At 45.4% G+C, this 27,415-nt stretch overlaps 2 protein-coding genes across 5 annotated transcripts in view; one reads left to right on the forward strand and one right to left on the reverse strand.

Annotated features, from left to right (window-relative positions):
• The window catches only part of palld (palladin, cytoskeletal associated protein), a 56,387-nt gene extending 33,532 nt beyond the window's left edge, over window positions 1-22,855 (forward strand). For 2 of the 4 annotated variants that reach the window (XM_071912825.2, XM_071912826.2), the window contains 12 exons: window positions 9,033-9,740; window positions 10,717-10,861; window positions 11,264-11,365; window positions 13,088-13,126; window positions 14,520-14,741; window positions 15,742-15,891; window positions 16,337-16,425; window positions 17,625-17,757; window positions 19,748-19,955; window positions 20,054-20,219; window positions 20,581-20,714; window positions 20,825-22,855. In XM_071912825.2, coding sequence (XP_071768926.2) covers window positions 9,033-9,740; window positions 10,717-10,861; window positions 11,264-11,365; window positions 13,088-13,126; window positions 14,520-14,741; window positions 15,742-15,891; window positions 16,337-16,425; window positions 17,625-17,757; window positions 19,748-19,955; window positions 20,054-20,219; window positions 20,581-20,714; window positions 20,825-20,985 — 2,257 coding nt within the window. In that variant the 3' untranslated portion in view covers window positions 20,986-22,855. Of the gene's footprint in view, window positions 1-1,631; window positions 1,755-9,032; window positions 9,741-10,716; window positions 10,862-11,263; window positions 11,366-13,087; window positions 13,127-14,519; window positions 14,742-15,741; window positions 15,892-16,336; window positions 16,426-17,624; window positions 17,758-19,747; window positions 19,956-20,053; window positions 20,220-20,580; window positions 20,715-20,824 lie in introns of those variants that run through there. The other 2 variants (XM_078285496.1, XM_071912827.2) reach the window with 2 other exon arrangements.
• A 117-nt stretch (window positions 22,856-22,972) lies between these two features.
• cbr4 (carbonyl reductase 4) lies at window positions 22,973-26,953 on the reverse strand. Its single transcript, XM_071912847.2, has 6 exons — window positions 26,836-26,953; window positions 26,056-26,206; window positions 25,111-25,231; window positions 24,880-25,016; window positions 24,487-24,621; window positions 22,973-24,349 (listed from the first exon to the last, which is right to left on the reverse strand). The coding sequence occupies exons 2-6, from the start codon at window positions 26,198-26,200 to the stop codon at window positions 24,171-24,173; spliced, it is 717 nt and encodes a 238-aa protein (XP_071768948.2). The 5' UTR covers window positions 26,201-26,206; window positions 26,836-26,953; the 3' UTR covers window positions 22,973-24,170.
• Window positions 26,954-27,415: the final 462 nt, after the last annotated feature.

Here is a 27,415-nt window from a genome sequence, read left to right on the forward strand (position 1 = left end):
CCTTCATAACATTAAGAGGGGGCTGGAAGAAAGAGGGGTGAGCAGAGAGAAAGAGAGCGATGAAAAGAAGCACAGAGAGAGAGATGAGGAGAGCGAGAGACGAGGGTGTATGCTTGGGAGTTGACAACATGGAAACTCAGAGGCCTTAGTGATCCCCTCATAGAAAGCAGGCTGTGTTTCCCAGGAGAGAACGCTGTGGTATGTTAAACACTGAGAAACACACACGGATAAATACACATTACCGTACACACACAGACACACACACACACTCAGGGAATCGCATTGTTTCCGGATGAAGTCAATCAACCTCTGATTAGATCCTGACCCTGGTTCCTGGTGCGAGTGTGTGTGTGTGTGTGTGTGTGTGTGTGTGTGTGTGGTTGCATGTGTGGTATAGAGAGGATGTGCCGTTAGACACACTCCCAGTCAGACCCACATCCATACACACACCACTTCCACTTGTGGATGTTAATTACATGGTGTGTGTGACATAACAGCATAATGTATACATGCTCCACTGTCATGACAGTGTAGACGCCAAACCTGACTTTGAGTGCGGAGGAGATTCACTCTCTGACTGGGCTGTGACTCAACACATGGGCGATGACTCTTATCTCCAGAGAGGGAGGCCCCTGCCCCAAAAGCTCTTTGCCCTGCCCCCGTTACACACACACATACACACGCACCCCACTGGGCCGGATAACCTGGCCTCCCACCGTCCATCACGGTGCTGTGACTCATCGCCAGCCATTGAAAGACGGGAGCAGCGTAGAGGAGTGCTGGAAAACACAGACCACCTCTAAAAATAGAGACATTGCACACTAAAATAGAAATGATTAATGCCCCAAAAAGGTTTTATCTCAGCCCGCAAAAATGAAGGAGAAAATCTCATATTGGGAAACTGAGAAATGCACATATTTCATTGACTGGAACCAGATCTGTGGGGTGGTGGCGGGATGGGACTGTGCATGCAGTGGCAGGGGAACGTTGTGTCCATTACTCAAACTGTTCCAAAGGTCCTCGACTGTAGTGTTACATAAAACTGTGACTATTATTCTCTCGCTTCCATGTGGCTGGCATGTAGATAATAGTGACTCTGTTCTATTAACATGTGAAGGACAGATAATGTTTCTGTGTGGCCATGAGAAGTACACAGAATGTGGATTTTATTTCCAGGCAGGGCGTAGTTAACAAATGATACCTTACAAAAGACATATCTTATTTGTGTCATCCGAAACTGAGAGAATAGCTCAGATGATTAAATTCTTAAATGAAAGTCTCTTCAATCATTCAAAGAAACAATATAAATTCAGAGACAGCGGGAAGAGTAATGCAATGAGATCTGGGTGTTTCTCTTTCTCTCACCCTCTCTTTCTCATTAATCTTTTCTTTTCCTCTCACTTTAAAAACAGTTGGCTGTTGTTATTTTTGGTGCCCGACTCTGAAAGGGAAGTTCCTAGGTCAGCAGCCCACACTACAGCCCCAAGTCATGGAGCTTTTATTATGAAAGGGGTGTCTTAGGGCAGGCTGGGAGCTTTTATTGTGAAGAGGTGGAGCTCAGACAGACTCAGCCTGACTCATGCGGAGAGAGAGAGCGAGAGAGAGAGAGAGAGAGAGGCTGCGTCTGTCACTGTCTGGCTGCTCGCTGCTCTATATATGCTCCTCATACCTGGCAGACCGGCACTCCGACACACACTTAACTTTCCTGCAGGGAAATATCTGAGCTGCTGCACACCTAGACCACAACACTGAAGGTAAAACTCTTAATTACTCTCTTGTATAAACTGACAACTTAGTTTGCCTAAGTTAAATTAAACAGACTTCAGCAAGAGTGAGAGAATGATGGAGAAAGGATAAAGTAGGAGTAGACTGAGTAATGTGTTTTGTTTTTTTTTACTTTGAATCGTTGAAGTCTGAGAGAGGAAAAAGTTATTGCCTGTTTGGCTGTTTGTGCCAGTGAAAAAATACACATTCATCTTTGTTTGGAAATTAAACAGCACTCGACCCAAACCACAAGTTTAAAATCACTTTGTCATTAAACCGAAATGGGCTGATTTGAATGAGGGGAGCAGAAAAAGGAGAGGACAAATGATAGAGGGAAAAAAAGTTTTTTTTTTTTTTTTAATGTTTGCATGGTTTACCGACTCAGCATGTTAATGTCTAAAGCATGTGTTTTCAGAATGGATGTGTGGTTTTCTGGAGCACAAAGAGGCAGAGTGAGATACCCATTCATTTGCTGGAGGCTCAGGAAAGGTAGTGAGTTGAGACTTCTAGAGAAAGACACAAGGGAATAAGTGCGGTACTGACGGTAGTGTCTGTCTGTGACTTAGAGAAGAGCTACATCAGTGTTGCTCCTAAGGCTATAGCAAAGGCAATGTGTAAGTCTGTAGTTTTCCCATTGGGTATCAGTGTTGTGTCTGTGATGCAGAGCCGATTGTGTTCATGCGGTGAGGTTGGTTTGTTTGCGTTGCTCCTCTGCGGAGTCAGATGGATTAGTTGCCACAATAGAGTCTGTTAGGTGAGAACGGTTGTGGCGTGCTTGGCTGTAACTCTTTCACAGACTTGAGTTCTTCTGTTTCTGAGCCTCTCTTCTCTGTCTGCCTGTCTTTTCTTTCTCCGTCTCTCCTCCTCCTCCTCCTCCTCCTCCTCCTCCTCCTCCACTCACTCCACTCCTGCTGTTAATCCCATTTGATGGCGATGTCTTTCCCATTCCAATCCAGAGAAGAATGTCTTCAGCATTCCTGCTATAGAGAAAAACACTCTCCGTCTCGCTGGACAGAGAGAGGGGAAGGGAGGAGGAGGAGCGGGGAGAAGAAGAAGAGGGAGGGATGGATGGAGGTATAGAGAATACGCAGGGCTCGCTGATTGTGGCGTGCCCTCTTCACCTACACTTCTATATGAAATACCACCAGAAAATAATTGTGAAAGGAAGAAAAGTGGGGCAGGGAGAAAGTGGGTGAATTGGAGCAGCCGTGAACTGTTGGTCTGGTTGGAATAAGACAAACGCTCTGTGCTACGTTTTAAAGAGAGGGGGGAAAGGAAAACAGTCTGGTTCTGTTTTATGTGGTGTGTGTGCAATTAGAGCCAGAGAGCAGGAGGAGAGGGGGGTGGGGTACCAGGGGAGGAGAGGGGGAGAAACATGTAGGGGTTGAAAATAAGTTAAGGACGTTGGGAGAACAAAGACGGAGAGAAAACATGTCAGCTGACAGTAAAGAGCTGAATGAATGGAAGTCGCAGACAAAGAGTAAAGCACTTTTTGTATGCGTGTCGTGTGAGAATCTTTTGTTCCCTGCTGTATTTGCATCTTGTCATGGGCCGACGATACGGCACCCTAGTTTTGGGGGTCGGCCGGCCTGTGGGATTCTACTGAAATGTTCTTGGAAACTTGGAACGGCTCCTTTTGAGCCTCTGCTCTCTCTTGTGAAAGTGCAGGGAGCCAAACTTGGAGAGGAGGGAGTTAGGAAAATAATTTGTGTCTGTGTGTGTGTGTGTGTGTGTGTGTGTGTGTGTGAGAGAGAGAGAGAGATAAAGAGAGAAAGGGAGACAGAGAGAGCAGGGGAGTTTTTGTTAGAATCAACTGATGATACAGGTCAGGTCAGTGTGTTAACCTGGGTTCCAAAGACATGTACCCAGGATTTGACAACATTTGGACATCATTAAGCTTAAATTGCCTGATTATGTGTGTGTTTTGCCTCTATTTCTCTTGGAACTGAGGCTCTTGAATTTTCTAGATGTAAAGTTAAGATTATTTTGTATTTACTTGTGCTTTACACAATAGTATACAGTGGAAAAGAACAGGAAAGATGGGAGAGAGCCTGCTGCGTCACCAGGCCCCCCGTATGAAAGTTTATCCAGCAAACTGTGTTTACACAACACTATGATCACAAAGCATTACGTGTGTGTGTGTGTGTGTGTGTGTGTGTGTGTTAATCTGAAGATGATGTCAGTCATAAACAAACACTCCACTGTCTGATGATATCTTGGTGTTTTCATTTTTAATCTAGTAACCCATCATCATACCACCCCACCCCTCACCACACACACACACACACACACACACACACACATACACAGACACTGCAAAGGTCTCACTCTCCTCACAAGTGTTTCAAATATCCACAACATGACGCAGCTCCTGTCATAGATGATAGAAAAAACAATCACTTTCCTTTACGTCTGTCAATCACACAATACGTAGGACACCAGCAGTTCAGTCTTAGTCATAGTCTGTCAATCTACTAGTCAGTCAGATGTTGGTTCAGTCAGTATGTCAGAGTCTGTTCCTGCTGGGAGGTGTGAGGCAAGTTCAGGTTGACGCATTGTAATGATGACGCAACGCTCAGCGGTGAGTACATGTGAGCGAACTGTGAACCAGGTGTGTGTAGGCGCAGCAAAACAAAACGCACCCCACTCCTGTGTGACTGTGGATAGGTGTGTTAGTCTGGAGGGGGGTAAAGGTGCATTATGCATGTATGCAGCTGGAGTCACCCATAGAACAGGTGATTTCACCTTGCATTCCCGGTGTGATAAACCCCTGGTCCGAGGCACGGGCCCGGCTCAGGCTGTGTGGTTGTGTAACCGCCTCAGGCCGGGTTTCCACTGTGGTGACAGGGGCTGTGTTTGTTTTGGAGGTGTGATACCGGAGCTGCATTTGAGTATTGGGTATAAATCACTCACACTTGGCAAGGTCACACTTTAACTAAGCCACAGGCGTATGCAGAAACAGATATAATGCAAACATACAAACAGCATATAGCCTGAAACTGTGCCTTCCTCTCCCCACTGCATTAAGCTTTTCCTAGTTACACTTGTTGCACAGCAGATAGCTTTTGCCTTTATAAAAGCCTTAGACTGTTAAAGGGAACCTAGGCACAGCCATAGTTGCTGCAGGAAGTTCCCCTCATGTTGTTGTTTACAGAAGGAATCCCCTCATTACTGGCAATTTACACTCAACAACTTCCTGTCCTCCCTGTCTTGCTTCCTGTCATCTGCCGGCGGAGTCTAATAAAACGGCTCCATCTTCTTCTTCTCTGTCTTCAGCCAGCTGCGGACCTAACGAGACGCCCGCTCTTCTGCACCCAAACAAGGGCAGCAGTTAAACCCGCGGATGGCTCCCAGCTTGCTCTGCGCTGTTAGTTCAGTCTAACAATAGATGGGTTTCTCACGCACCTCGGGCCATTATTGTCCAGGAAGCGCAAACAAGCAGCGCTGAGTAAACACGGCCATTTTTATATGTTGATTAAAGCCCTCATTGATTAAAGCAGGATGATTGGAGTGCAGGGAGTGGAGGCAGCTGCTGGTGAAAAACCCACTGTGTCGTGTCTGGCATGGTCTGTGTTTAGCTGGGTCTGACTGATACATCATGGGGCTTTGAAGAGACACTTCCAATTAAGTGACTGTCAGTTGATCTCACTGTTGCTGGTAACGTTTCCATGTAGGAACTGGAAAGACAAAGACAAAGCAATTACACAGACAAAACAATTTGAATTTTTGCCTGAGTCCTCCTCTCACTTGCAAAAGAATTTACAGACAGAAACCGGCCCAAGAGAAAGTATTTCTCAGGATGAGAAAGGAAGACATAACATTTAACTGCTTTGCCTATTTATACCACCAAATGGAGGGAGAGAGAGAGGCAATGAGAGAGAGAGAGAGACATAAGAGTAATGTAGTGTTACAGTTGGAATGACACTGAGGAACTGGAGCGTTTTCTCTCACCGAGGCCCGGAGCTCTGTGGGCCAGTTGGCTCTGAACAGAACAGCAAAACACTGGGCCGTTGGCATGGCGACAGAAGGAACCGTTCCCTCTCAAGTCAGCCCCGCTCCGCCACAGAGACAAAGAAAGACAGAGCGAATGGAGGCCTGAAATGAACAGAAAGTCAGTCTGTTCTGCTTCTTGAGCCCTTTGTAAAACATTTACAGTAATTTTCACAAAGCGCAGGTCGGGTTTCACACTGTTTTAGACGCATCTGAGCAGACCTGCAGTACGGAGACAGAGGAGACAGCTGGAATGGGAGGGCAGGACCGACTGTGTGTACTGCAACCTTGTCCAGCACTTTGTGGTCAGAGCGGTCTGGACGATCAGAGCTGGAGGCTACGCTTTTTGCAGGGTCACAGAGTCTAGATGGATGCAGATCTTTAAGTGGGCCATAAAACTATTCATGCAGCTGCAAATTACCCAACCTGACCTTTTCACGCACTGTCAAATACATACCGAAATGTTTAAAGACTAATCAGAGTAAAATATAATCAGACAAAATTAGAATTCTGTTGAGCTGAATGTAATTTAGACTGAAGTCTAAATGTCAGTGCATTTTAATGTGAAAGGATGAATTGATTCTGTGTCATGTGAAACTTATTTAGAATTAAAAAAAGCTGTCTGACTTCCTGAATCAGGAATTGATTGACCATACCGAGAGAGAGAGAGAGAGAGAGAGAGCTGACAAGCAGAGAGAAGGTGGTTGCAGAGCACTTTGGCTTTGTAATGAATGAAGGTGTTTGTTTGGAAGTAGCGGCTTTATATAGAAAGAGAAAGAGCACCTTTTAAGGCAAGGAGATGATGTCAGTTACAGCTGGCTAACATCCACACTGCCTGCCGCTCATACATACTCAGGAGATTTTCAGAGAGAAGAGGAAAAAAAACCTTTTGGGTATCTCTTTGAATAAATTTAGCCGACTTTGTAGAATGTGATACTCTATGTAGGAGGGTATTAAAAACATAGGCACACGGGCAAAACTTTTTAAAGGTCTTCAAGTTCTTTCATACTGAGGCAGTAAAAGGGGTCTGTTGGGGAGAGAGACGAGGCGCTGAGGAAATTAAGTGTGTTTCCCCTCTGCTTGAGCAGGCGGGCAGGGTGCTTCTGCCTGACGCGCCGAGAACACAGCCAAAAAAGGAATCAAACCGCTACAGAGGACTGCAAGCCTCGGGAGCTGCCAAACTATTCCTGTAAAAGCACTCTTTTGGTGGAGGCCTGAACAGGAGACCTTTGGGGAATGTAAAGAAAAACGTATGCAGAGAAGAGGACACTTCTGAGAAAAAAACAAACAGGCCAAATTCTAGTTCATGTGTTGCTGTGATCAGTGAATCCTGTAAGGAAAGCGGCCAGGTTGTGACAGATTGGCGTGATTGCATTGGACGCTATTGAATTAATGAGTATTTATTTGGGCATGTGGAGTCTCCTTGGGAGGGGGAGCATGTGACCGATGTGGCAGAAAATAACTGGCTAAGACAGACTAATCAGTCATGCTGCTGTTGGCTGATGTGGTGGATTTGTTTCACTATGCTACAACTGTCAGGTTTGTCAAATGTTCGCTAACTTTGTTTGATTTTGCAAATGTCTATAGAGATAGAGGGGGGGGGGGTGAAGGGAGGGGCTTTCCTGTGCATTCTCGCAGATGAAAAATAGTAGAAAAACTCCACTGATTATTCAACATCTGGAAAAGATTTGGGCAAGTGAACTTGGTCCTGGTGGACTCCTGACAACACTCACCACTGGGATGTACAGTATATTCTGCCTGAGCAGAACTCATCAGTCTCACATACACATAGACATTACCGCTGAAGGTTTATAACTTTAAACCTTTCCCAAAGACCCTCGTCCTCCTCCTCAAGGACAGCTCCAAAAAGTTCACTTCTGTTCTCTGGTTCCCAAAGTTAGTCCTCTTTAAAACCCTCCTGGTGCACGTAAAGTTTGTTTCAACATGCAGCGAGCAAAGAGCAACAGTGGACATAAGATTTATGTCTATACTCATTCTAATTCTAATGGCTCAGCAGGATTTGTAACTTCCAGAGAACTGTGCTCCCTCTCTCCCACGCTGAAGTGACAACACAGTGAATCAACCAAGTTGGAAAGCCACACCTCTGTGAAAAAAAACAATACTTCATCATCAGGACCCATCCCTGGCAAAATGACACAACACAATGCTGTGAGCCACACGTAGAGCATGAAGTTCACTTTCCCCATATCTCAGATAGAGCAACATCATATCTGAGATCTGCCTCTGCGCATCAGTTTATAATCCATCAGGGTAAACTGTTGTAAGGGAAGACAGCATGAACGGAACTGTTTTCCCTGTTGTTCCACTTATCTCCTCATTGCTTTGCCATTCTTGACGTATTGTCGACAGGCTGGCCTTTTAACAAGTCTTTGTTAAAGGCTTGAGGCTGATAGCCTATCAGTCCCTGCTGCTGGTGCAGCGGTTTCCTTCCCAGAAAACACACACACACAAGCACACACAAGTTGCGCACATACCACTACACTGGGCTGCTGCACTAACCACACCCTGCAGTCCCCTCTGAACAGCGTAACCTCAGGCCTGACAGGCTATCACCTCGAGAGCAGAGAAAAAAACACTTTAGCCCCTGTTCAAAACCCGTGGACTGACAGCTTTGTGCTGATGTCATGTCACAGTTCAGTGCGTCTCCAACAAACAGCATCTTCACAATGCATCGTGTTTCTGCCTGACCAGGATGCTCTGACACTCTGATTGGCATTTTAACTCTCCAGCGATTACGCTCACATCTGGTATCTAACATTTCTGCCAATTCTGTTCTGTCTACAGTTGGACAGAGCACAGGCTATTGTATCATGCTCAAATTGAAGACAGCCGCATGCTTTCTTAACATTTTTACAATGTGTCTGTTACTTTGTAGCGAGTCATCTCCCACCCCCAGCAGAATAGTTGAGAGGATGTTGAGCGTTAGCAGGGTATTTGCACTATGTGCTGATTTGTGGAGGAGAGGAGGCTGCATAAAAACCACTGCTGACTCTGGGGAGCTCATCTGATCTTGTAGTAAATCAAACATGGACACAGTGGTGGCTCTGTGAGTCAGTGTGGGCCTTTATTAAGTGCTAGTCTTGTGATCTCCCAGTATGGTATCCCTGCTTTGATTTGAGCGACAAGCCTGTTTCAGCTTGTCCCAGGCCCATTTAAAGCCATATGTTGTCCAAAGCAGCACCAGATTCTGTATGAATATGACATTAATTTTGTATGTGATAACTGTCACTGATGCCCATGGCTCTTCTTCTTCACAGGAACGCAGCTCAGCTGAAGCAGCTGCAGGACCAGATTCTTTTGGAACAGCAGGAAGCAGCCAATTGGCAGCAGGAGCAGCAAGACCAGGAAGTCCCGCCTCCAGCGCAGCAGCAGCAGCAGCATCAACCCCAGGAAGTACCTCCACCTGCTCCACCCTCTCCTCCTCTTCCCCCTCCTCCCTCCTTCCAGGAGCTGGAGAGCAGTGCAGCCATGCAGACCAGCACCTTCAACTACGCCCGGCCAAAGCAGTTTATTGCTGCTCAGAGCCCCGGGGGGGCGGGGCCTGTGGGGGGCTACGTCACTCAGTCCTCTGGCTCCTCAGGCTCCAGCCTGTCCTCCCCTCTCTCCCCCCCCACCTCACACAAACCCTTCAGCAGGGTCACCCTGCCCCCCTTCAGCAAGGCCAGCAGCGTGGAGTCCCCGAGTTCTCCTTCCTTCCCTCCTCCGCCTCCACCCTTCCTCAGCCCCAGTAACCTGCCCTCTCCATCAGGCCCTGCCCAAGACTTCCCCCCTCCCCCACCTCCTCCCCCTCCGCCTGTCTCCTCGGGCTTCATGTCACCAGCCCGCTCCGACACCTCCTCTCCCTTCACCTCCGTCCCTCCGTCTCCAGCCTCCAGCTTCCTGTCCTCCGTGCTTCCCTCCACACCCTCCACACCCGGCAGTCCAACGGTCAATGCCCTGGGCCTGCCTAAAGGCAACGGGACAGTGTGAGTACCCTCAAAGACAAATAACCCTAACACACACAACAACAGATACTACTTTCTCAGAGTCTCTATATCAGCTTATGTAGTCTGTATATAGGGTTTCGTAAGGTACAGTCTATATTTACATCATGAAGGAGGGACAGTGTCTCTCAGGCGTGTAGAGCCGCTCTCCCTCTATCAGACCGGCCTGCTGGCAGCAGCAACTGGAGACTGGAGGCTGGATGTCTGCTGCTAGATGCAAGATGACATGTTTACATTTTTATACAGCATGTTTACAGGAAAGCGCAAACTGAAGAGGCCTTTTAAACACACACAAACCCACACACCCACACGCATAGACACAAAAGTGTTCTCAAGGTGCAATAGTCTTAGCCCCCATATGGCATGAAAACATACCTGATGACTGCAGACTGAAAGGTGTGTCAAAGTCAAATAAACAGATTTCAGTGTCAGGGGTTCACATATACATTCTACCCAGCCGCTGGGTATTTCCCTGTCAAAAGCAAACACTTCCCAGAGTCCTATGTCCAGGGTTGTTGTCCGTTTGACTCTACATGTTGAGCTAGCCGATAGAAATCTGCTGTTGTGTGGATAATCCTGGGTGTGGTTCATCTTCTGAAGGCTGCCCTGGAGGGAGAAATCACTCGGCTTGTTTCCCTCCATCAAGGACGTTCCACCTTTAATTCTTTGCCAGTCGTTTTTCATCAGCCCCTCACTCAGTCCTGCACTCCCCTCTCACCCTGGCATTCCTGCTGGAGACGAGAGAGATAAGAAGACACTGTGTGGAATGCTGTAGCTGGACACATCCAGATAAGGGCTGATGAGAGAGACCTAGAGAGGGAGGGGGAGAGAGGAAGAGAGGAAAGAGGGGTTTTGACGTGTTGCGAAAACGTGTTTGTCAAAAAATGTGAAAATGTGTCATAGACCAGACAGCGTGGGTTTTAATCTTCAGCAATGTTGCTGTTTTGTTTCTGTCCAGCAGAGCGTTCCCCCGGAAGTCCTCCGTCACCAGAACGCCCCGCTTGACCTCTGACTCAGACATCCAGGGATCCAAGGATGCCGTCATCCAGGATTTGGAGAGAAAGCTGCGCTTTAAAGAGGAGCGCATGAGCAATGGTCAACAGGTGTGTGTGTGTGTGTGTGTATCTGAGTGTGTGCGTGAGTCTTTGTGTGTTCGAGTGTATTCATTCATACTGAAATGATTGTGTTTGTAGGCAATTAGAGAATGAGCGTGTTCAGTAACACGTCATTAACACTGATTAACAAGCGCCCCATCAAGTCAAACAACTATTCCTGAAATAAACCAACATTCTGCTATCCATAAAGTGTCTTTGAACATGTGATAACCAAAGCTTTTGTTTCATGCACTCATTAATAAACCTCATAATATATTGTCCAGACATGACGCCATCCCTAATTAGTGCAAGGTTTAGATACAGTAGCTAGTTGACGGTGTGTGTGTATGAGTGTGTGTGTTGTGCAACTCACACACTAACCCCCGCTGACCCATTAATCCCTGCTTCCAGAGGTTAACCTATGAGGAGAAGATGGCTCGCAGACTGCTGGGGGCCGACAACGCTGCCACAGTCTTAAACACACAGGACACAGAGGAGGAGCCAGTCACACAGGTATGGTGGGCCTTTACTAGGATACACACACCTGGAGAGGAAACACACACACACACACGCTCACTCACTCACCTGACATCATACATCATACTTTTTACTTTCTTTTTTTTTTCACAAAGATGTCCCACCGTTGCATGTACATGACACAGATACAGTACACCTCTGGAACACAAGTAATGTGTGTTATTTTGATACTCTGCCAGTGTGTAAACTGTCATTCCTATCTTATGACCACTGGCTTTCCTTCATATACTATTGAAAAAGACTGCACCCACCTCCACCCACCACCCCCCACCTCCACCCCTTGGAAACACTTTTTGAAGAGCATGTTATGAAAGCAGGGTATAAACATTGTAAAGTCCTCCAGATCCCTCCATAAAAAGCTCTGTTTATGAATACTGGCAGAAACCACAGTGTTGTTGCGTGCATGCTGGGAAGTAGCACTCTTTGAAGGTTCATGTAGCTATTTGTCCCCCTCTGAGCCACCGAACAGTTCTGCAGAAGTGCCAGTGAGTGAGAGGCACCTCTGTACAGTGTTGGCTGTTCGTTCATTCACAGATCAACTTGATAGAGAAAGGATATTATCAGTGTTTTTGTTAAGTTTGTGCCAGCCGTCTAGGTTGCCTGCCTCCTTTACATTATTCCTGGTTTGTCTGCACATAGTCGGCGTAGTTGGAGATATCAAGACTTGTTTTCCTACCTTCAGAAGAATTTGCCATTTGCTGGCATTTATTCTTGTACAGTGTGAAAAACAGTGTGATAATCCATCACAGTAAACATGAAGTCTTAGTTTGGTTTTGTCAAAGTTTCTGTTTTATCATTATTTCATTGGGTTAGGGTTAGCCCCAGTTGAGTGTTTTCATATCAGTGTGCACATTACATTGCACTTTGCTTACAGTCAATCACATGACACTTGCAGGAAGAAATGGAAGTCTTGGCCAGGAAATATTTTTGTCGCCTCACAAACGTTCTTGTCACGTCCATATATTCTTATTTAGGGCATCTTTGTTAGCCGAGACAGCAGTTCATTTCAAGCTAGGTTTGACACCGTAAAGCTTGTGTTTTAAAAACGACAAAACGAGAGTAAATGTTTTAAAAAAAACGAATAATAATAATAAACTCTAATTACATGCAGTATGCATTGCAAAATGATTGGGGGAAATGTAAACTGCACGTAGACAGAAGTAAATGGGCTCTATTCTCCTTTAACAACATTAGACAGCACTCCACTTCAGCACGTAACACACACACACAACACCGATTAGTTAAGTAAAGTCACAGTGCAAATACGCACCACTAGAACACAGGGTTTGTCCACAGCAGCAGATGGGGTCAAGGTAGCAACGTGCTGCCTCAGTGTGACGCTGCCTGTTGGCATGAGGGAGCGATCTGATTGGCTGGGGCGCAACAGCACTGCATGGCTCTGAGCCTGGGAATGTGACTGGGAATGCCAATGCACTGTGAGACAAAAGTATAGGATGTGTTTCTGTTTCCCTCTGATAATATTGTACCTTGAATTTTCTGTTGTGAAAGCAGGTAAGATTGAACATGCACACAAATACACACACACACACACACACACACACACACACACCTCTCTCTATCCCTCTCTCTCTGTCTCTCTCTTGCCTATGTAGTTCATGATGAGCCAAGTGACACCCATAGTGACTAAGTGACACCATAACACAGGGACAATATCTCTGTTCTTCTATCTCCTAACAGGAAGACAAGTCATCTGATAGAGAATCTGTCCCTCAAAAGGTTATTTCGAAACTCATACTTTGTTCTTTCCTCTCTCACCTTCTGGTTTTCTCATTCACTCTGTGTGTGTGTGTGTGTGTGTGTGTGTGTGTGTGTGTGTGGTCACTCCCTAAGTGTAAGTGTACACACAAAGTCACACTGAAATGTTGGATGTGTTCACTTTGACCATAACAGGACCAGGCCTGGGAATGAGCTGATATGGGAACAAAAGGCAAACAAAAGGCAGCGATAAGGCATTTGTTCATGTTTGTGGTCACTGTGGTTCTACATCGATCTAGTAGAGTTCATTCCCAACAGTTGCAGGTGTTTCTGTTAAAGACAACGGATTAGACAGTCTAGTATATTGTGTGTCTGCAGATAATCAAGCATTGATGGAGCATGGCTAAGGATTGCTCTCTGCACCAGTGTATCAGTGTTTGTTGCCATACAGTATGTGATGTTTGAATTGATTCAGATATTGAAGCATGTTTAAGCTTGACTGCACAACAAATGTCTGTGGGCAGATGTTTAACTTTTCCCATACTGCACTTTTTCCATCACATAAGGTGCATGCTGCAATGTTGCTCTGCATCTGAGAGGAATTGTTTGGAAACTTATATCTTTTTGAGCCATAGGAAGACACAAGGAATGGTCTAGTAACTAGTTGTTCTGTGCGTCTTAACAAATTCAGTTTTTGGGAGCAACAGTGTTGGCGGACATCCTTCTTCTATTGTCATTTTTGGTAATTTCTGATGTCCTGCACCTGATTAAACTGGATGTGCACATTGTACCTTCTTCTTCTATGTTTATAATATGCCTGTTTAGAGTTACTTGACATTTTAGAAGGAGTATTATTGCAGGGTAGAACCTCAATAGATCAGGATGGGCGACTTCTAAGGTTGCCATCACTATGAGCGGAGGAGTGAGTTCAAAATAATAAATGCTGCCTCTGCAGCTGTGCCTTAGGCCTGTCATTATCTGTGTGATGTGTCATCAGACCATACTGCTCTCCAGATGTTCCCTCTGCCTCAGCAGAACTTCAATGGTGAGAGATTGATGGAGATGGTGGGAGGGAGGAGTGGAAGATCTGGGCAGAGAGGAGTAGGAAACTGGGAGAAAGTTGGTACTTTGGGTGAAAATGAAGACAGGTTGATGGGTGTGTGGAAATTTGGAATAAGACAGGATTTTATTGATACACTTGTGTTATTACAAGTGCTTGAATAGGAGTGACTGAATCAGTAAACTCACAACTCACGCACGCTCTAAAATGTGCTTGCCTTGTTCTCGTTCTTTTTCATTTGATTTAAGTTTGTCTGTTGATCCCCCGCATTACTGGGAACCAGTGTTGATCATTAACATTAGCTTTCCTCTCTCTCTCTCTCTCTCTCTCTCTCTCTCTCTCTCTGGTGTTTAGGAATACAAAGTGTCCAGTTTTGAGCAGCGCCTGATCAGTGAGATCGAGTTCCGTCTGGAGCGTTCTCCAGTCGAGGAGTCGGACGACGACGTGCAGCATGACGACGACTCCGCTGGCCAAGGGGTGGCGCCGTCCTTTGACCAGAAGCTCAAACACTACAAAGTCTTCGAGGGCATGCCAGTCACCTTCTCCTGCAAGGTCAACGGAGACCCCAAACCAAAGGTGGGAGGTTACGCACATCGCTAAACGAATGTCATCACTCTGGGTGTTAGAACATAGTGTTGGTAATGTAATGCTTAAATATTGCTCTGATGATGTGTAGGTGGCTATTGTTAATATTATTATTACATCAATACGTCTATGTTATTTCATGGCATTTATGATGGCTTCACTTTCTTGATTGGGAGTTGCTGATGTGTGATGTTGATGATGGAGGGTGGAGGTACATGTACAGTGTGTTGTGATAAGGGGAGGCCCACTGCTGGAACAACCTCTGCACTCACACTGGGCCGGCGGTCTGGGCCGCAGTAATGACCGGGTGATGACAGGCTTCAGGACGAACTGAGGAGAGAAAAGAAAGGCATAGAGATAGAGCACAGCACTCCAGAGGCTTTATTTATAGAAAGGCTCTATGGTTTTACTCTCAATTTTCCATCGTACAACAATTTCAAAGAATAGAATAATAAAAGTCAGTCAGAAGTTTGAATGTACTATGTTTTTCATTATCTTAAAGCCATTTTGATCTAAAGGCTTATACTTAAATGCTTGAAATTTGTGAAGTGAATAAATAGTGAAGTTGATGGCTATGTATGAATTTCTTTCCAAAGCCTTTGCACTGCATACCATAATTCCATTTGTGGTATTTCATAGTGTTGATGTCTTCACTATTATTCTAAAATGTGGAAAATAGTAAAAATAAAGAAAAATGTGGTGTGTCCAAACTTTTGACTGATAGTGTATGCCATTCATAGTTTGGATAGTGAATGGAACTTGCATAGGCCTATAGAAACAGAAAAAATTGAGAAAAACAACGTAAACCACTGATTTTGATATCAGGCAGCATTCAGTCTCATAACTTTGGATCAGTTCAACCAAAGTTCAACCAAATCATAAGCTTGGATTTGGTTGTAAGTGAAGCACAGCATTTGCGTGTAAGAACCTTTAATAAAGTAGTCATCTTGCGTGACCGTGTTGGTCTGTTCTGGCTTGTCTTGTCTCGCAGGTCTACTGGTTTAAAGATGGCAAGCAGATCTCCAAGAGGAGTGAACACTACAGGATCAGCCGTGACGCCGATGGGACCTGCTCTCTGCACACCGCTGCTGCCTCACTGGACGACGATGGCAACTACACCATCATGGCTGGCAACCCCGAGGTGAGAAGATGGGTGCCAAGGCTCTGGGAAAACACCCCGAAACACCACCAACACACCATTTCATAAAATAACGCACACACACACACACACATACATACACACACACATGCAGAACCCGGCACCTTGTCTGCCTGTTGGAGATGTCAGCGCTCATTAGTGAGAGAATAATAGGTGTCAAGATAACAGTCTCCAGCCAAAAGAGGAAGAGGGCGTTGAATGAGACAGGAAATCACTAAAGCCTTCACGAGGGTCAAAAGTTCATGTGCTGCAGGCTTTCCAACAGCCTTTCCAACTCTCACACTCACATTTTATTTCCTCCTCCCAGTTTGACTTCTGGTTGTGGTGTGGTGGAGTGTCAGCACCTCATAAGCTCTCTCTCTCTCTCTCTCTCTCTCTCTCTCTCTCTCTCTCTCTCTCTCTCTCTCTCTCTCTCTCTCTCTCACAGGGCAGGGTGAGCTGCACTGGCAGGATGATGGTGCAGGCAGTGAACCAGCGAGGGCGTAGCCAGCGCTCCACGCCTGGACACATTCGCAGGTAAGGCTGCGCTGACTGACAGGAGAATGTGTGGAGAGGCAGAGGAGACAAACAAAGTCTCTTGGTGTTTTATTCACAACCTTTAATCACTGGCTTGCATGCATGTTGCAGGCTACTCACCATCTGCGTGGCTTCTGTACTCGCTTACAAGTACGCACTTGCACACAGATTTAAAATTGGGTCAGTTATATTATTCTGATGCAAAATGGATTCAACTTCTAAGCATAGAAAGGCTGCAGTCTACTATTTCACTAAATGTTTGCTGTCTGCTGAATCACTTTCTCCTTTTTTGACTGGTCTGTTCAGGGATGAAAAGCTCAGTATTCATGAGAGGGAACACCTGTTTGCTCTGTTATGTGTTTTTAATTGCTCTAACGATTTTCTATATAGCATGTTTTCATCCACACCCAGATATTTAGAAATGCACACATGATCATAGACACTCAGACAGCAGACAATAACATCTGTAATCTGATATCTAGATGTACACGCCTAGATTAGATAAGGCCTCATATACGATCTGAGAGAGTACAGATAGCAAGATAGCAATCAGTGTCTCCCCCTCTCTTTTCTCTCTCCCTAGCGGAGGTGTATTCACTCTGGAGGGGCAGGCGGGGTGGTGATGTCATTGTTGTGATAGAGCAGAATCACGGGAACACCTATGGGTCCTGACCCGCTATAGAGCGCTAAGGAAGAGCGCCATAGACCAGGACAGTGCTAGTGGAACGATGCCAGAGCGGGAAATAAACCTCTGGGTCAAAGTGCTCCTGAAAGTTCAAATAATGGCTCTGAGAGTGGAAATATAAAAATGACCATGAAAAAGCGAGGACAGAATGTGGAAAAGAGGGTGGTCAGTCTTTCAAATCTGAAATCTTATTATAAATCAAGTCATTTTTACATTAAAAGGAGAATGTGCTTATCTCTAGAAAGCATGGGATTCAGATTCCAAAGGGAGTTTTACATCTGAGCTTATGAAAATTGAACTGGCCTATCCATAGGATTAACATCTGAAGGCTGGAATTCGGTGGTATTCAATTTAACATAAGTTTGTATTTTTTGATAGTTAAGACAAGTTTTTGGGTAAAATTACACCATTAATGGAATAGAAATCAATTCAAGGTTAGAGAAAAGCTTCCACCAGAAAAAGGTAAACTTTAAAATCTGATTCACTTGTCTTTCCCTCTCTCTCTCCCCCTCAGGCCCAGGTCCAGGTCTAGAGACAGTGGCGATGAGAATGAGAACATCCAGGAGCGCCACTTCCGCCCCCACTTCCTGCAAGCACCTGGTGACCTCATCGTTCAGGAGGGCCGACTCTGCCGGATGGACTGCAAGGTAAAGACACGCGCTTTACCCCTAAACATCTGGGTGACGCAACACCCGTAAAGTTCAATCAAAGAGCGTGCAAAAGGCAGAGCACCAACCTGTTAGCGATACCTGTAACAACATGTGAACGCGTTGTAATAAACAGAGAGGGAAAGTCATCATGTTGCCCTCTGGTGGATAAGGCAAGGCTTATCCAGAGGAAATTTGATATAAAACAATTGTCCTTTATTGATTGGGATGACATAATGGAGAAAAATGAGTTTTGACCATGTTTTATTGCCCTGGACTTTATTGTATGTTATAGATTAGAACCCTATCTATTCAAAAACCACTGCTATGGTAAAGTTAATGCGGTTAATTGTCATTGGGAATTTATTTTGCCTTTATCAATGGGTAGCAGTTGTCTTGAGTATGAGCGCAGCCAGCAGGGTCTATGAATTGTTTCTTTCCCTCCCAGTTGCATTCATTGTTAACAGATTCACATGAGGAGTCATGGGAGGATCTTGAGGAAGAGTATTTAGCCAGCGCTCAACTAAAAACAAATGAATAGCTTTCGAAAGGGCACTTACTGAAGGATGTATTTAAACCTTAAAAGGAGAAAAGTCAAAATTATACAGTGTTTTCTTGGTTTGGTATGGTATGATGTTATGAACTTGTAATGTGAAAGAGACATTTTTATATATGGCTGCAGATTCAAAGACTTTTTTGTGGACTTAGAAGCTATGTTAGATGTTAGTTGTCTCCCAATCAACAACCAACAACCAACCTCCTCATATTATATAGAATTTCTGGTTTAATTCAATTACTGCCCTTTTTCTGTAGGAGAATACACTATCCATGCTGCTACGCTTTTGATAAAGCAATGAAAGTGAGAGGGTTTAAAATAACTGGGACATGACTGGAAAGGAAAATGCTCTCACCAAAAAGAATATGTTAATCATAGTAATAGAGAAACCCATTTCAGATCCACCCTTTAATTCTGTGTCTGTATTGCTTTCAGGGAGGGTCTGTGTCTGTCCTGCCAAAGAAACACTTCCCTTCCCATGCATTCCAATTTCTTTAGAAAATAAAAACAAGTGGAGACGATAGGTTTCATCACTTCCTTGCGTTATGAATGGCTCACAGCAGACAGGGAGGACACACTGGTGTCATTTTTCAGGGATTAAGTGGGCTCATGCTTTCTACAATTATTTCCCCCTTTCCACTCCCCCCGCCGCTCTTCCTCATTCCCTCTCCTTCTCCTCTCTCCTTCTTCACTGCACCTCCCTGCAGCCTTAAGACACTGTCTGAAAACTGTTACAAATCAGTCAGAAAACAGCACAGCACCAGACCCACAATTCACAAACTATAAAAAGACTGTCTGTTTTTACGCTTGTCAGAAATAAACAGCGAGTCTCCAGTGTCTTAATGTCAATGATATTTATAGACAATATTTATTTCCAAATCATTTATGGCTTTCCAAACTTTCCATGCCAAAAATGTCTCGACTACAGGAAGTGTATTGGGGCCGCTTCCAAAATTGCTTATCACAACTCAGTCTGCCCTCCTTGCTGATATCTTTGAATACTTCGCACTTAACGGATGACTGTTCATTTGCACATACATAGACAGACTTAGACACGCACATGCAGATCCATACCAGCACGCTCTCACAGGTGGCCTCCAGTGGACGCACCTGAGGCAGGGAGGGGCAGGTGTAGGGTTTCTCTGGCAGGCTGCGGGTGCTGAAAAGAGCTCTTTTCACATGCAGTCTGTTCCCATGAGAAAGCATGCGGGCGACCCGACTCCTCCAGACAAACACAACACAGACAGATTAACCAAACACTGCTGTTTCCACGCCGCCAGTAAACACACACTGGCCCACAGAACACATACAGCTAATATACTCATTTTTTTTACAAACAAAAACAAGCACGGGCTGCGCAAACTCAAAGCATCATTCACTGTATGAATAAGCATACAGTGGGTTTCAGTGTGTGCTGTGTTTTGCCACCTGCAGGTGAGCGGTCTGCCCACTCCTGACCTGATCTGGCAGCTTAACGGACAGACCATCCGCCCCGACTCCGCCCACAAGATGCTGGTGAGGGAAAATGGCGTCCACTCACTGGTCATCGAGCCTGTGTCTAACCGCGACGCAGGCATCTACACCTGCATCGCCAGCAACCGAGCCGGGCAGAACTCCTTTAACCTGGAACTCATTGTCGCAGGTAAATAAAAAGATACTGCAGTACATAATCCATATAGATATTATAGTGCATTTGGTACATTTTGGACCAGGAATAAACCTCAGTAACTCTTTCCCCAGCCAAAGAGATGCACAAGGCCCCTTCATTCGTGGAGAAGCTGCAGAACACCAGTGTTGCTGAGGGTTATCCTGTGCGTCTGGAGTGTCGTGTCACCGGGGTTCCCTACCCACAAATCTTCTGGAAGAGGGAGAATGAGTCGTTCACTCACAACACAGACAGAATCAGGTAAATAATATATAATCTATACATTTGTTTCAGCCTACATTTGTACCAGATGGATGGCGTTTCCAGGTGCCAGAAAGTTTAGATAATCTCAGGTCAATTTAGTATACATTTTCTGGGTTTTACACCTCAACTAACATTTATCATCATTAGATCATCATTATACAGTAAATCACACCCAACTGTTAAAGCAGGTTAAAACAAATGCCACGAAATATCCACACACTCTGTAGGAATGCAGGTTTGAAAGCTAGTCATTATGGAAGGAAAAGCGTTTGACACTCCCAGAGAGTTGTTTGTGGTGTGTTTGTGAAACTCTACCTACTCTCCCTAAATACGATGTTGTATTGATGTTCCTTCCCAGCATGCACCAGGACAACTGCGGCTACCTGTGTATGATCATCCAGCCAGCCATGAAGGAGGACGCCGGCTGGTACACTGTGTCAGCCAAGAACGACGCTGGCATCGTGTCCAGCACCGCGCGCCTCGATGTCAACAGTAAGTCAAGGATTCAGCTTCTAAAACACTTACAGGCGATTATAGTTTATTGTGCTCTTCTACTCTCATGTCTACTATTCCACTCAACGTTGAACCTGTTCTGTCCTCAGCTCAGTGGCAGCAGCCCAACCTCCCCAAGCCTAAGAAGGTGCGTCCCTCCACCAGCCGCTATGCCGCGCTGACGGAGAGAGGGCTGGACGTGAAGGCGGCCTTCTTCCCCGACTCCAGCCCCCTGCAGCCCGGCGGCCTGGTGGAAAGTGACGACCTGTAGAGACCACAGGGGGTGGGGGGTGGGGTGGTACCACACGCCATCCCAAACCCTGAAAACTTGCCCTTTGACCCCAGCGCCACCAGCCCCGTCCCGACACTCCTGAGACTGATACTTTATGACGTAGAGGGTAAAGGGTTGGTGGGCAGAGTGAGCCGGTGCAGCCGTGGTTTTCCCCATGTTTTTTTTTTATAGTATCCCGTAATATTACAGCATCCATCAAGTCTGGTTCCCCCATGCTTCATTTTATCAACTGGACCTGCTCCCTGGAAAATCACTGACGTGTTTACCTGTCCAGGAGAAAAGACTGTTCATAAATATCCTCTCTAATGTTTCATGAACTGCGCGGTTGACCCTGTTTTGCAAAGGGTCGCCTGTTTAAGTGCCTGAGATCTCTCATGTCTATAAAGGTAAAAGCAGAAGGTTTAAAATTGAAATGAAAAGTAGAATTATTATGCATGTTAAAGTGGTGCCATTTGCAATATACAGACTGTAATACTGTATGTATTAGTAATACTCCACCAACTAAGAGTAGAGGGGGGGGATATGTGAGAGAAAAGATGGCTTTGGACTCATTGAGAGAGACTCAAGAGACTGAACGGTTCAAAGCATCGCAGCTGTGTGTCGTGTCCCGCGACTTGAGTGACGAAGGAGAGAACCCAGATCATAACTTCTTCTATTATGTGGGCATCCATGGTGTAGTCTATCTGGGCTTATGTAGCACAGTGCTGATATCTACAGTATCTGGTTGTAGTTAGAGCAGTGTATCACATACTGTATCAGTGTTGTCAGGTTATAGATTAGCACAGTACTACAGATATTGCACAAGGCCGGGCCTTACATACAGTACTTTTCTCCTTTTTTGTTTTTTTTTGTAGTAACAGAAATGAGGTTTGGAAAACAGAATGTTGGTCCAACGATCGCGCACAGATGGGATGTGTCAGTGTATTTGTGGTACAGCAGAAGGAGAGGAAGGTGGGATGAAACACAGCAACAGAGGCGGCGTCCGTCTTAGTTTCCCCACAGCAGTCACTTTCTTAAACTGTGTGATCTGAGTGTGGTTGTCATCAAAAGCAGAGGAAACGCAGCAAGTTTTTGTGATGGGCATCGACCTACATGTGGTAAGATGACATTTGATAGAAGGATGTGAATGACAGTGACAGTGGTGATGATGATGATGGTGGTGGTGATGATGATGATGATGATGATGATGATATTGAAGACTTTGGTGATTTATTTTCTTTGATGGTTTATCTTAGAAGTGTGAATTGCAATGTTCTCACTCAACAGAGGGTGCTGTGAAAGGTTTCATCGTGTTTGTCGCACACACGCCGCAGATTGTCCGTTTTATTTTTGTATGAGAAAAAAGTTATTTTGACTTTATTTACTTTCCCAGCAAACTTGACATAAATTATATCAGCAAACATTTCTCAAATTTTCAGCGATAAAACATAATCCTTCCTGTATCATGAAGTGTTATAAATATATATACTGCCTTAAATCACTTTTAGGCTTAATGCAAACACAATTTCTGTGCATGTTATTTTTGGACACTTGTACAGTGCCAAACAACTTTTACCAGGATGTATAAAAATACAGCTTTTCTCCAGTGTTCAGGGTTAGCAAACACTCTAAGCTGGTGAGACGTGCAAAGCAAGGTATACTTGTATCTCTACTCTTTTTGTCACCTCTGTAATACTATATCAAATGGGCATCTTTTTCTGTGTCTGTTCAGAGCTTCAGCTGACAGTTACTGTGGTCACACATACATAGATATGAGACTTAATTTCTATGCCAATCAATGCCTGTATATGGATTGTTCTCCTGATATTATTTTAGGTTATGAAAGTTAATAAAAATCAAACTCTTCAGAGACAGGGTGAGATGTTTTTATAGATTGACGGACTCTTCCTAAAACAACATCAATCACAGTGGAAACACCATTCTTTGTTGAAATGCTCATCAGTGCATGATGTAACACAATTCTTTATTAAAAACAACAGTCATGATGCACAGCAGAGAGAGCTGGGTGCAAAATGCAGTCTCTCACTAAAGGCCACGATTCCGAGTCATGTAGAGGGCAACAGAGCGCGTTTCAGCGAGGAATGGGAGACGTAACACAAGAGATCGCAGCATTTCAAATCTCATCATCACCGACAGCCACCTCCAACCCCGTCCCTCCACACCACAGGACCAGCGCTGTAACCGGACACTCAAAACATTCCCAGAGCTAAAAATACCCCCCCCCCCCCTCCCGCCTCTAATTTCCTCCAGCTGCAGCTGCAACATGGCCGACCCTCTTCCCGGGCCCCCCTCCAGAGGTGGGCTCAGGGGGGCCGGGGCAGAGGCAACATGTGCCGGCTGCGTGGGGGTCTCCCGGGGGGAAGTGGGAGAGAGAAACACGAGAGCTTTGGTCAGCGGCGGGTGCCTCAAAGTCGTGGAAAAAATAACAGCATTAAATCTGCTGATCAAAGTTAGGGCCTTAGGGCACGAAGGTCTGGACTGGGCTAGACACTCTGGAGTCAGCGGCGTTTAGTCATGAGCGACTGTCACACACGCCAGGCCACGCCCCCCCTGCGGCCGGGCGGACAGAGTGACTCAGCACCGAGGGAGAAGATGGGAGGCCACGCAACCGAAGATGATAGTGATTCTCTGGTGGATGCAGCCTCATGCCTCCCATGTCAAACAACAAGCAAGTTTCTTTTTACTTTGAAGGCAGTGCCACCATGTTGTGGAAAGAAACAGCAGACTGCTTTCTTTCCAGCGAGGATTCTGACCAACACATGATGAGGCTAGAAATATATCCATGATCACAGTGTTTCACTCTTTCAGTCCCGGTCGAAGAACTGTGGCTCTGAATTTTACATGGCCACAAAACCACAGTCAACATCAGTCATCAAGCCTTGCTCAGTCCAAAAGCAGACATGTTCACTTACTTTTATGAACAAAGCTCATCTTTAGCAAAAAAATACACCACTTGTGCCCACTGTCCAAACACATCAGACAGATGCCTAGTAATGCGTCTGCTCCACAATGACACAAGATGAACAAGCATCCCACAATGCCCTCATGTCCAAACCATGTCCTCTGGCCTCGAGTATCCTCTTCAAAGAGACCTCCAACTTTCTATTCCTATAATAAGAGTGAGGCGTTCACCAGCCCTGCTGACATCGCTTTGGCTTCATTCTCTACATGGCCAGCTGCAGCCCTCCGTCCACCAGCAGCACCTGTCCAGTAATGTAGGGAGACTCCAACAGGAAGAGGGCAGCCTGGGCTACCTCCTCCGGCTCCCCGAACCTCCCCAGGGGGATGGAGCGCACCCCGTCCTGCTCCCTCAGCCCTGCTGTCATGTCCGTGCGGATGAAACCTGGAGGCGAGAGAGAGAGAGAGAGAGAGGACAGCGACATGAATAGGAACAGGGAAGGGCAAACGCGGTATGAGAAAAGAGGGGTCACAACAGATGCTGAGGGAGAGGATGGAGAGAGAAGAGTGAAGGAGTTGTACCTGGAGCCAGCAGGTTGACCCGGATGTTGCGTGAAGCGACCTCTTTAGCCAGGGAGCAGGTGAAGCCCTCTAGACCTGCTTTACTGGCACTGTACACACACTGGCCAGCGTTCCCTTTCAGGCCCACAACAGAGCCTGCAAACAGGACACAAACACCCATCAAGGCTTCTTTGTATGACAGAAAATTTGCTTGAAATTAGAAGACAAAATGTAAAGCCATTATGTTTAATCTAACACTTCAGAACAAAAGTGAGTATGAGGGAAGTAACAGTGATATACACCGCCTTCTAGTGGCCATACTGAAAATATAACATCATCTGCTGCTGCCACTGGATTCAGACCAGCATGAAGTCTTGTATGGAGAGTGTTAATACTCCAGCACACACACTGTACCTATATTGACGATGGCGGCTCCCTGGGCCTTCAGCATGCTCCGCAGCGCCGCCCTGCAGGTCAGCATGCTGCCCAGCAGGTTGGTGTGAAGCAGAGCCACCATGTCCTCTGGCTTGGTCCTCAATAACAGACCATCCCTGCATCCAAAACACACACACACACATACAAGTCAGCTCCAAAACACATTATACGACAACATCATATCCATACAGCAGTGGATCAGTGGATCACCTGTTGATGCCGGCTGCATTCACAAGATAAGAGATGTTTCCACAGGTCTTCTGGATCGCCTCGAATGTCTTCTGCACCTCCTGCTCTTTGGAGACATCGCAGCTGAAAGCCACATGGTCGGCTAGAGAACAGATAAGTCTGTGTGAGTAAGTAAACCATGACTAGAATGCAGCCAGTTCCTAACAGCTGTAGGCAGGTCTACATTTATTTTAAATTGGGGCGACATAAACATAAGATCAGTGGTTCGGTGTTTGCGTGTGTGCGTGTGTGTGTGTGTGTGTGTGTGTGGGTGCAACTGCTCTCAGTGCCAAGTGTGAAAAACAGAGAAAGGGAAATTATAATATGGATATAGATATGATTGCCAGGGCTTGAGGACATGCTGTCACATAGAATTTTTGTGGTAGTTTTTCATATTTTTGATATTTCATTTTGGCTGACTTGTGAAAGAAGGTGATTTTGGGGGTAGGAACTTTCAGAGGAAAGAAAAAAATGCAACTTTGATACTCTTACATTTCCCAAACTTCATGGTGCTTGTATTGTTAAAGAAACAAGAATATTCAAAAAAGCCCAAAACAATAGTGCTTTTATACTCTTCAAGAGGGAGAGAGAATAAAAAGAGATAATAAAAAGAGTGATTTTGCATGACTTAATTAGGCAATTTGTTGTGCAGCATTGAAAAAAAAAACCCAGTTTTTACACTTTACAGTATATACAGTCATACACATACCCAGCCAACTCTCATTTCAGCAATCATTCCACAATTACCACATAAAGTGCATTATATATGGGATTTCACTGCATTCTAACATGCATGTTTTTTGCCTTTATTGATCACAAGAGGATCTCCTTGGGGATCAATAAAGTTAATCTTATCTTCCATGAAGGTTATTGCTCTGCATATTGAAGGTATGCCTATAAAACCAATTGATAAGCACAGCATCGTACCTCCCTTCAGAGATGCCACAGCGGCCTGGGCAGCGTCTGTGTTCCTGGACACGACAGCCAGCCTGCAGCCTTTCTCCGCCAGCAAGCGGCACACAGCCGCTCCGACGCCCCTGGACCCGCCACACACCACGGCCAGCCGGGACATCGCCCCCTGCAGGTGAGACACGGCACTGCATCACTGGACCAGCGGACTGCAGCACAACAACTGTGATAACCCTGTAATACATTTTGGGATACTGTGCAAACGGAACAGTACATTTTTATATACGAGTGTATCACCACAACACTTTAAAATATCATGCAAAAATGATACCACAGAAAATCCTAAAGAAATCAAAGTCCGACCATAAACTCATTGAGTACCACGGGCAGGCTATAATACGCTATGAGAATATTATACACCATAGGAAATACTACAATAAGGTCACCGTGAATTCACCATATACACACTCCAAGTCCCTGTAGGAATATTACAGAAATATTATAGTAAATTGTCGTTACTGGACAGACACCCAGCACTCAAAACGTGCAGCCACCTGGCTGAACACAGACTTTAAGGGAGAGTAACTCAATGTAATTTAGATGAATTTATCTTTATCCATTTTGTTAGTAGAAATATCTCACTGTCACTGACACCGGGCCCAGTCATGACACTGACAGTGATCGTCGGTGATATTTAACAGGGTCAAGGTTTGCCCGGCTGCCTGGTAGCAGGTCTAACTGAGATAACTGTGATTGCATGACATCACCGCCTTCAAATCAATCTCTCCGTCTACTTACGTTAATGTTTACTGTTGTTTTCCCGTCGATTAAACGTGATCTTCAGTGAGTAAGTTTATTTACTGGAAGCAAGACAGAGTATCAAAGTGGACGCTCGTGGAAGTCGCCATGTTTCTTCTTCTCTCTGCAGTGTTGCTGCGTTACTCCCTGCTGCCCGCTAGATGGCGCACTGCGCACAGCACACTGACACGTGCAGGGCTGGACTGGAGCTTCTTCCACGATTTCCGTCTCGTCCTTCCTTGGGGATTGTGTGTTTAGGTTTTGATGCCTTTGTGAATAGTGTCTGCAAATTATGATTTTGATTGTCTCTACGCGGCAAAAACACATGATCATCTTTGTGAGAAGATCACATGTAAGACTTGGATGCTGCAAGTTCACAAGCTTGGCCTACTGACATTTTTGTCTTTTGTTTTGTGCTCATAAATAGACTACTAAATCTTTTACTCATAATTATTCCAGTAGGCTGTTATTGATTGCTTTTTGAACAAACTGACTAGAATTCCATAATCAATATGCAGTAAGGTACTGGAAGTGGAAAGTTAATCATGAAGAAAACTCATTATAATATCTCTAATATTCC

Source organism: Centroberyx gerrardi, chromosome 9, assembly GCF_048128805.1.
Source record: "Centroberyx gerrardi isolate f3 chromosome 9, fCenGer3.hap1.cur.20231027, whole genome shotgun sequence".
Taxonomy (NCBI): domain Eukaryota; kingdom Metazoa; phylum Chordata; class Actinopteri; order Beryciformes; family Berycidae; genus Centroberyx; species Centroberyx gerrardi.

Excerpts from the sequence above, each read along its gene's own strand:
- cbr4 (XM_071912847.2), bottom strand. The coding sequence starts at position 26,200 with ATGTCCCGGCTGGCCGTGGTGTGTGGCGGGTCCAGGGGCGTCGGAGCG. Across the intron at positions 25,232-26,055 it reads TGTGGCATCTCTGAAGGGAG|CCGACCATGTGGCTTTCAGC; the intron begins GTACGATGCTGT and ends TCTGTTCTCTAG. Across the intron at positions 25,017-25,110 it reads AATGCAGCCGGCATCAACAG|GGATGGTCTGTTATTGAGGA; the intron begins GTGATCCACTGA and ends TTTTGGATGCAG.